General features: G+C 46.3%; 1 protein-coding gene across 3 annotated transcripts in view; it reads right to left on the bottom strand.

Annotated features, from left to right (window-relative positions):
* Positions 1–634: 634 nt before the first annotated feature.
* Cnst (consortin, connexin sorting protein) overlaps positions 635–9,542 on the bottom strand; it is an 81,373-nt gene continuing 72,465 nt past the window's right edge. For 2 of the 3 annotated variants that reach the window (XM_050142823.1, XM_050142824.1), the window contains exons 10-11: positions 5,261–5,396; positions 635–3,251 (exon numbers count right to left, since the gene is read on the bottom strand). In XM_050142823.1, the coding sequence (XP_049998780.1) occupies positions 3,046–3,251; positions 5,261–5,396 (342 nt within the window). In that variant the 3' untranslated portion in view covers positions 635–3,045. The remainder of the gene's footprint in view (positions 3,252–5,260; positions 5,397–9,542) is intronic. The other variant, XR_007591838.1, reaches the window with a different exon arrangement.

The following is a 9,542-nucleotide window of genomic DNA, read 5'->3' as shown; positions in this document are numbered from 1 at the left end:
ACATCTTCTGAAGAGGGCCAATGAGACGGCTCCGTGGGGAAGGTGCTGGCTGTCCAGTGAATCCTGAGTATGACTCTCTGGACCTTACTGATGGAAGGGGAGAGCGACTCGCTTACAGGTACAGTGTGCATGCATGTGACCTCCCCCCAAAATGAATATATAAATGCAATTTTAAAATAAAGACCTGTTGGGACCATTTGGAGTCCTGGCCTCCAGCTGCTCTTCCCTGCTAGAGATCTTTACTTTCCTTCTGATTTGAGTTACCGAAAGCTGTGTCAAAGTTGTTTACCAGCTCTGCTTCACGAGCACGTGTTGCCTTGCCTTGAGGATCAGAGGATAAGGTTTTCACCTGTTGGCCCACCTGACTGTGTTGTGTATATAAGCCTCCATGGTGCTATTGAATAAAGAGCTTCTTACCAGTGACTAGAGGTCCGTGTCTCTGTCTGTGTGTCTCTGTATGTTTCAATCTCCAGCCCCTTGCTCGCGAACTGTATGGTAGCGCATAGAGCACAGACAGGTGTTGTGTGTTGCAAAGACTTCCCCCAAATAGATGGCATCTCCTTCATATTTTGTTTTCAAGCAGTTCCTTTACACCAAGTGTTCAAATAAATTCTCTGAGACATTTTTGTTGGTATAGATTTTAAATTACACACTTGTTTTCACACCCTCAAACACGGTTCTTAAGAAGGCTAGTTATAGGTAGTTGTCAGTACTTTCCAAGGAGAGGAGAAATGACATTTCAGTCCAACGGAAGCATTCTCTATACGAGGGTTAACATCCTCTCATCTCCAGGTGGGCGATTCCAATTCATGCAGCAAATGACTGTTACGCTTTAAAAGGTGCCCTAGTTCTTCTACGTGACATTTCATGCCCACTTTAAGTCAAGAGGTCAGCCTACTTGCGATCACTCTGTGGTCCCTGAAGTGGTGAGCACCCGGGCTCCTCTGACAGACAATTGGGCCCCTGGCTATCGAGGTGTCATGTCAGGCCTCTCAATGACGGCTCCCAGGAAACCTAGGGTTTTAGAAGTGACCATGGTGGCCGAGAGCCAGTGTAACACCAGAGATCACACAGGACTCTGAGTGACCTGAAAGAGGTGCATGGGGAGAGATTTTAACTTCTCTTGACATAAAACTGGCAGAAACAAGAATCACCAAATCCCCGCAACCAGAAATCATGAGGGTGAAACATGTTTGTGCATCGTGACGAGGCCCGCACAGACCACCTCCCTCACGGCTTCGCCAGAACCGCAATGGCAGTACTGGGACAATGGGACCTGGTTTACACATGATGTGAATACAAAGTCTTAAAATTTATAATAGGACATTAAAATAATCTTCTAATAAAATCAGCCTTCGGTATAAAGGAATCTAAATTTCAGTATTCTGTATACTTCTAAATAAATAACTCTGATCTATAACCATTGAAAATATTACAGTTTACGGTGACATTGGAAGAAAGAAGCCACACGGCATTATAAGTGAAAATAAAATGTCAATTTAAAAATAAGCCTAAAACACACGGAGCTAAAATAATAGAAAATCAAAACACTCAGTATCTAATTAAATAGGTAGCAGTGGGATGACCACATACATGCTCAACAACACACACGCGCTCAGTTCATACAAAAGCCCTTAAATTCACAAGTTCCAAATAAATAAGCGGAAACACAAAGGAAGGTACTGTGCCAGCCAGTAATAACTACAAAGCAATGTCTCTCTTTTCCTCCAAATGATTCTAACAGGAAAACAGAACATAAAGATCACTTGCTAAAAAACTATAATTCATGTTTTTTTTTTTTTAAAAAAAAGATGTTGCCTAGAATATACAAAAGTCAAAGCAAGGCTTCCTAAACATTTGATCACTGTACCGTAAATAAGGAAAGGCCACCTAATGACAGATTTAAACAAAACTAGACATTTAAAGTTGTCTTTTGAAGGTATGATTGAATTTCCGCTTCATGACCACATGATGGGGTCCAAAACGAGTCCATGATAGACACGCACATTCCACATACCCAAGCGTATGGCCTGAAACCACTCAGTCACACGTGGTGGCCTGTTTCACTCATCAAAGTAAGGGTTTGCCTCCCATGACCACCCACACAGTAGGAACTACCCCTTACTTGGATTCCTAGTTTTAGGTTCCAAAATGTAATAGATGCTCAGGAAGTCTCTTTTGAGCTGTGGAACCAGGACTCATTGCTTCCGGCAGCATAGAACCCACAGCGAAATCTCACCTGAGACTTGGGATTTCTGTCACGGTGCCTTCAGGCCTGTCAAATTCATTGCCACAGATCTACCAGTTTCTAATTCAAGGCCAACAGTCCTACAGTTTATCTAGTTCACAGGTAAGCCTTCTCCAAAGATGTGTGCCTGCACATTGTAGTCAAGTTAAAAGAATAAAGGTCATCTTTGTACTCTGCTGGATATCCACTTGCGGCAACTGCTTCAGACAAACACACACCCACACAACCCTTTCACAAATGGAGAGAAGGATCTAGAGTAACGCCCAAAGCTTACATTACACAGCTCCCAGGATTAACTAAAACACGGCATTGAAACCATAAGGAAACTCTCTGATTACAAAGAAACTTATTGCATGGTGGCAGGAAGCAATGACTGTAAACTGGGAGTGGTCTTTAGCCCTCAGTGCGAGCTCGGCGTGACCGGAGGAACCCTGCTCAGCGCGGAGTGACTCTGCTCAGAGTGGGGTGAACCTGCTCAGCGTGGAGTGACCCTGCTCAGAGCGGGGTGATCCTGCTCAGCGTGGAGTGACCCTGCTCAGCGCACTTCACCACACAAGGGCGCAGCAAGGAGAGGGGCGTGCGCTCCACAGCTCCCTCCACTGTCCTCAGTGCCCGCACCGTATTTGCCTTCTTCTGTGGACCATTCTAAGAGAGTTCTCTGGGCTGGTTCTCTAAAGTCTGTCCTTGAGTCCTCGCTGCAGGGGAGGGGGAATGTTTCATGGTTCCTGAAATAAAAGCTGTTTGGGAAGTTTGCTTCTCTGTCCGTCTGTCAGCACGCCTGTCCGTCCCACTTGCTGCTAGGAGAGGTAGACCCAGTGTTTAAGTCCTGCCACCCCCTGCAGCAGCTTAGTGTAATAGAAGTCCATGTTGTCGGCAAAGTCTGTACAGACCGGTGACTCCATGTTGCCCAGGGTGCAGTAGAGCGCGGTCCCTCCCACGCTGAGGAAGACTGTGGCTATGCACAGCAAGATGAGCAGGATGCAGGAGCCACTGCCGACCTCATCTGAAACAAGAGAGCAGGGTCAGAGGTCAGCTCAGGCTTTAATCCTCGGGAGGCAGAGGCAGGCAGATCTCTGTGAGTTTGAGGCCAGCCTGGTCTAGGAGTGAGTTCCAAGACAGCCAGGGCTGCACAGAGAAACCCTACCTCAAAAAAGACAAAAAGCAAACAAAAAGAATAAACAATGTATGCAGGAAGGATTAGTGAGACGGCTTAGCGGGCAAAAGCACTTGGCTTGCAAGCCTGGTAGCCTGAGTTCAATCCATGGAATTAAGGGTGGGAGAAGAGATCGAGCTCCCAGAAGTCGTGGCACAGGTGTGAAATGAACAATCACCATCATCATCATCATCACCATCATCATCATCACCATCATCACCACCACCATCATCATCACCATCATCATCACCATCATCATCATCATCAAAGCACACAGGCGGTATGAACAGATCCTATGAAAACAATACGCCGCCTTATATAAGGGTCTTGAGCACCTGCAGATTTTATTATTATGGAGCCTGTGGTACATGAGGAGATGATATCTATTTTGTTTAAATGAAATACTTTATGAGCTGGGATGGGAACGAGCCATGAGCTGCTGCTGAGTACCCGACAAGAGACTGGTACAGAAAAGACGCAACGTGTGTACGGAGTAGATTCCAGTCCTGGAGGACAGAATGTGGGACGGAGGGTGTGAAACGCTGACCAGCATTTCTCACACCGACAGAGCACAGGCTGCAATATCTCTGACACTGAGTTAAATGAGATATACCGTTGAAGCACATTTTGTATATTTCCAAGCTTCTTGTGTGGCTGTCATAAATTTAAAATCACTATGAGGACTGGAGCGATGACTCGGTGTTTGAGAGCACTGACTGTTCTTCCAGAAGACCCAGCTTTGAGTCCCAGGCACCAGGAGATGGTTCACAGCCCTCTGTAGCTCCAGTTCCAGGGGATCTGATGCCCTCCTCTAGCCTTCTCAGGCACTGCACACATGGGATGCACCGACACACATGAGGCAAAACACTCATGCACATTAGAAAAAATCACCTATGAGCATCCACGTTGTATTTATAGGACACAGTGCTGACTAATGGAAGGATGGGCCTCTTTAGGGAGCTCCAGGCAGGAGCAGAGATTTGCAACTATACATGTGTAAGCTTCACATGAAGGTCTCATGACTGTTGAGATCAATTCATACACTATCTACATGTTTTTCATTGGCCTTAGTGGCAGAGTAGTGATTATTATTTTGTATTTTAAGGAGGATAATGTTGAGAACGTGGTAAAGGGTAAGGTGGCCTGAGAGTCCCAGACCCAGGTGCACCATGGGATGGGGATGGGGCGTGGAGGCTGTCCTGGTTACAACAAGATGCCTGGATAAAAAGGAAGCATTTCCAAGGCCTTTCAGTTTCACAGTTGAAAATCCCAGGCAGCTCTCCCGCTATTTTAGAAACACAGCTCGGTGTTCACACCGTTACTCAGGGCATAGCAAAGCACACTGACAGACTCTGAGCTGGTTTCCACTTCCCTTGCTCACTCCTGCCTCAGGTCACTCTTTCTGCAGCCACACAAGGCTGTGACAGCATGACCTCGGTGCTGGCCAGGGGCTGAGAGGCTCAGCCACAACCATGAGGAGCAGACGGACTTGGAAGGCACTCAGCTTCCATTCAGAGGAGAGTGCCTCACAATAAAAGAGGGACATTTACTTGTCCTTAAAAACAAAATAAAAACCAAGTTCACTAGAGAAGAAAAAAAAGAAAAGAGGAAAATACTAAAGAAAAAAACCTGAGGTGAGTTCTTAACTTTGACCATTTCTGGACTGGAGAGACCACAAGGTCAATTTTGCAACTCGCTCACTTATTTCAGCAAAAAATGTTTCAAAACTTTAAGATCTAACTTGATTTCTTTTTGTTTCTCTGCTAGAAGATGGAGCAAGTCCACACAGTCCTTACAAGCCCTGCTGGCAAACATGTCACACGACTGTCCAGCACTCACAGACCCGGGGCGGTGCGCACCTTGATCCAGGTTATCATCGATTTCCTGGAACCGCACTCTCCGCTTGGCTGGCTTCTGTTGCATTTGGGTGGAATGGTCTCCTACTGTGTCATTCCTCTTCTTTAGTATGGACACCAGCCCTTCTGCAGGAACAGCCTGTCGGGCATCACAAGAACCAGTTACGTTAAAGCGGGTGGGACTTCGGGGCAATACATTACACATGCAACCACAGAACATCATTGCAGTGATATATACTCCATCTCTACACTTAACAATAGGTTCTCTCTCTCTCTCTCTCTCTCTCTCTCTCTCTCTCTCCCTCCCTCCCTCCCTCCCTCCCTCCCTCCCTCCCTCTCCTTCATTCTATAGCTCAGGACTGCTTGGAACTTGCTATAGCCCGGGCTGGCCCTGAATTTGAGATCTTCTTGAAGCTCCTGAATGCTATCACACCTAGCTTACCTTCACGGCCTGTTTTTGCAAATTTAATTGTCCAATTCTGCACATCTTTGGGGGGCTTTAAGGCAGAATGGGAAGCTGTGACAGACCGGAAAACTCTGCGTCAGGCACCTCCAACCCACACTACCCATGTTATGCAGCCTTCTGGTTTTCACGCAGGCCACCGCTCTCCTTCCTACCTACCTCCCATTTCATACCAGAAGCACCTGCTTGACATTTAGGAGTCAAAGCTTTCAAGGTACAAAGGTTGCCGGGGTCAGGGGGCAAGGAAGGTCAGTTGACGAGGAGGAGGGGAAGTAGTTGCTCACTTTTGCACATTCTAGCCGACTGGTAGGAGGTGCCTGCTATAGGTGATGATCTGGGTGGGCACTACAGGCTCGACACTGTGGACATCAGTGCTGTAAGCTAGGATGGCCTGTAATGCCATTTATCCGATCAATGGTATAAAGCTCTTAATATGATTTCCAGTTCCAGGCAGCAATCTCGGACAATTATGGATTCCATTAGTTCTTTTTATAATTCAGAGCTCTTAGGGGCAAATGACTCTAGACAGTCTTCTACCGGGGTTCTCTGAACGTGGGTCTATAGAAACCATTATCTTAAAAAAAATCAATAAGTTGGCAATTTGTTCTTTTTATAGAAAATACATATCTCAGATAGCCTGATTCTGAGAAAACTAAAGGACTTCAGTGACATTAAAATGCTAAGTACAGGGCTGGCAAGATGGCTCAGTGGGTAAGAGTGCTTGCCACCGAGCCTGAAGATGTCCCTGAGTTTGGTCCCTGGAGCTCATATAGTGGAAATAGAGAATTGACTTCCTCAAGCTGTCCTCTGACCTCTACACATCTGGGGCACAAGCATGCCCTTCTCAATACAGAAATAAATATCATTTTTTATAAACGTGTAGGAATAGATTTTTTTTAAAATTTTGCTTTAGAAAAGAATTCCTTCACAAAACAATGGAAAATGATTTGACAAGTGCCTTTCTTAGAGCGTGAGACAAACACACAGTGTTAAGTTATTAAAGAGCAAGGACTGGAGCCAGCGAGGCTGCTAAGCAGAAAGAGCACTTGGGTCTGATTCCCGGATCCCACCCCAGAAGGAGAGAACTGACGTTCAGATGGTGTGCTCCAACTCTGACACACCCTGCGGCATGTCTGCACTAACACCCATGTATCATATGTGTACAAAATAAGTAAATGCATGTCAAAAACCTTAAAAAAAAGGGGACAGAAAATAGAAACTAGTTTTAATGAAAGATGTACAACTGGCAATCTTCCTATCTCTAGAAAAATATGAAACTAAAAGCAACAAGCCTCATGGAACCTTCGTTATCTTTTCCATTAAACATTTCTCTGTTCTGCGTTTGTCAGTGGTAAATTTACCAACCATAGGAAGGCTTTGTTTTTGTTTTCACGGAGAGTCTTGCTATTTTCCGGAGCTGGTCTTAAACTCCTGGACTTAAATAATACCCTACTGCATGCCAGGCGAGAGAGAGAGAGAGAGAGAGAGAGAGAGACNTACCCTACTGCATGCCAGGCGAGAGAGAGAGAGAGAGAGAGAGAGAGAGACAGAGACAGAGAGAGAGAGAGAGAGAGAGAGAGAGCGCGAGCATGTGTGTGTATCCTGCAGGAGTTAGTCTTTTCCCTCCACTGTGTGGGCTCCAGAGATTGAACTCAGGATCCTCGGGCTTGGCAGCAAGCACCTTTACCTGCTGAGCCATTAGCCAACCCTTAAGGTACAGTTTTAACTTAGAAAAAAAAAATCCTATTAAGAGCAGCCCTAAGATGGGCAATGATGGCACACACCTTTAATCCCAGCAGAGGCAGGCAGATCTCTGAATTTATTTGAGGTCACCGCTAGATACACAGAGAAATGCTGTCTCAAAAAACGACAACAAACCAAACCAAAAGAAGTGTTAAACCATGCTGAGCAAGCATGAAGGCCTAAGTCCAGATCCCCAGCACCCAAACCAACTGCTGGGTGTGTCCATGCACCTGTAACCCCAACACTGGGTATGGGGTGGGGAGTGGAGACAGGTGGACAGCTGGGGCTTGCCAGCTGCCGGTTTAGCTGAAAAACAGCATGTTCCAGGTTCCAGTGAGAGACTGTTTCAAGGAAAATAAAGCCCACATCTGATACAGGGATAGAAGACACCTAACATCACTTCTGACACACACACACACACACACACACACACACACACACACACACACAGGGACAGTGAGAAGGGTGAGCCCAGGAGCCGCATCACTGTCAAGTGTATCGCTGGGACATTAATTCTGCATTTCAAATAAGATTTACAAGGCTCTGGCTTCCCAGAAGTTGTTTATACCTTCTACCTGAAATTCTTTTACATTCCCCCGTCAAGAGATGCTTAAACTGATGCCTGTTCTTGTCATGGGAGCAGCAGATCAACGTCACTGCTACTGTCACAGCTAATTGACAGAACAGGTCATTGCTGAACCTGGTGGTGACAGTTGATGTAGGAAAGTCATTTCACAGAAGATCCCGTGGCTTCCTCAGGCCTCCCAAGACTACATCTGGGAACACTGCGACAGGATGTGCCGAGTGGGAAAACAGATCGCGGGGGACGCACACCAGGCTGAATTTCTAAGCGCTTAAGACGGAAAAGCATATTGTTAAAGGCAAAACCAGGAACTTTCTGATGCATCTAAACACCTAGATCAGGTGGTGCTGCACGCACTTGCTCTCGTAACTCGCCCCTGCTTGCAGAACAGATGATTTAGTAAGCACAAGATGGGGAAGGGAATGTGCGCGTGCTGGGCAGCATCCTCCTTTCGCGTCTCCAGAAGACTGTTTGAAGAGCTGCCAATTTCAGTATCTACAGCCCCCCACTCTGCTGGGAGGATTTCACAGATTTTAACATTGCGTTTTATATTATTTACACTCTCTCTCTCTCTCTCTCTCTCTCTCTCTCTCTCTCTCTCTCTCTCTCTCTCTCTCTCTCTCTTTCTCTCTCACACAGACACACACACGTCAACATACACACACACCTAAAAATAAACAAATGAACAAATAAGTTCTCCTTTCCCACTATGTGGGTTGGCTAGATTGAGTGATTAGGGTTGGCGGCAGATGCCTTTACCAGCTGAGCATCTTGCTGGCCCCTTTACTAATACTTGAAACTACACTGTTTATTCTTATGTGAATTTGGCTACAATAATCTCTCCATCTAGAGCTTCATGAAGACAGGGACGTGATTTCTGTTTACTGCTGTCCCCTGGTCTCTATCAAGTAGGAGGTGCCTAAGAAGCATGCTGGAGAGAAAATGAATACACCCAGCATAGAGTTAGAGGCTAGACACAGATACAGAGACGTTGCCAACAGGAGCCTTATCTTTCAGGGCCTGGTAGTTTGGTACAGAGGAAAGTATGCCTGTGTCCTATGGGTAACTGGGGAAGATCACAGTGGACAAGGCCTTAGGAGGAATGCTGCCCCACCCCGCCATCATCAGAAGTTCAGAGAGGTAGTTCCAAGGGAATAGCAATGTTACATACTGAAGAGCGTGATCTAGATGTTGAGGCTTGGGAAGAAGAAGGCTCATCACTGCAAAGCAACACAGACTTAGCACAGACAGCAAGAAGCAGAGGTCAGGAAGTGCAAAGCATGTCTGGATGCGGCGAGGGGACAGTCTGGTTGCAGCCGGAAACACAGGACAGCAGGTAGGAAGGAGATGATGCAGAAAAGCAGATGGGCCAGACCACCAAGAATTCTGAATTTCAGGCTGCATAGCACAGCCTTTCCCATGAAGCTATAGGGAGTCCTGGGAAGAGGCTGGTGGCACAAAGATATTTTAGGGCAGAAGTTTAAGTTAACAGGCCC

Source organism: Alexandromys fortis, unplaced genomic scaffold (genome assembly GCF_014885135.2).
Source record: "Alexandromys fortis isolate MF-2015 unplaced genomic scaffold, M_Fortis_MF-2015_v1.1 scaffold_51, whole genome shotgun sequence".
NCBI lineage: Eukaryota > Metazoa > Chordata > Mammalia > Rodentia > Cricetidae > Alexandromys > Alexandromys fortis.
The sequence above is the reverse complement of the archived record's forward strand: the minus strand, read 5'-3'. Positions and strand labels throughout refer to the sequence as shown.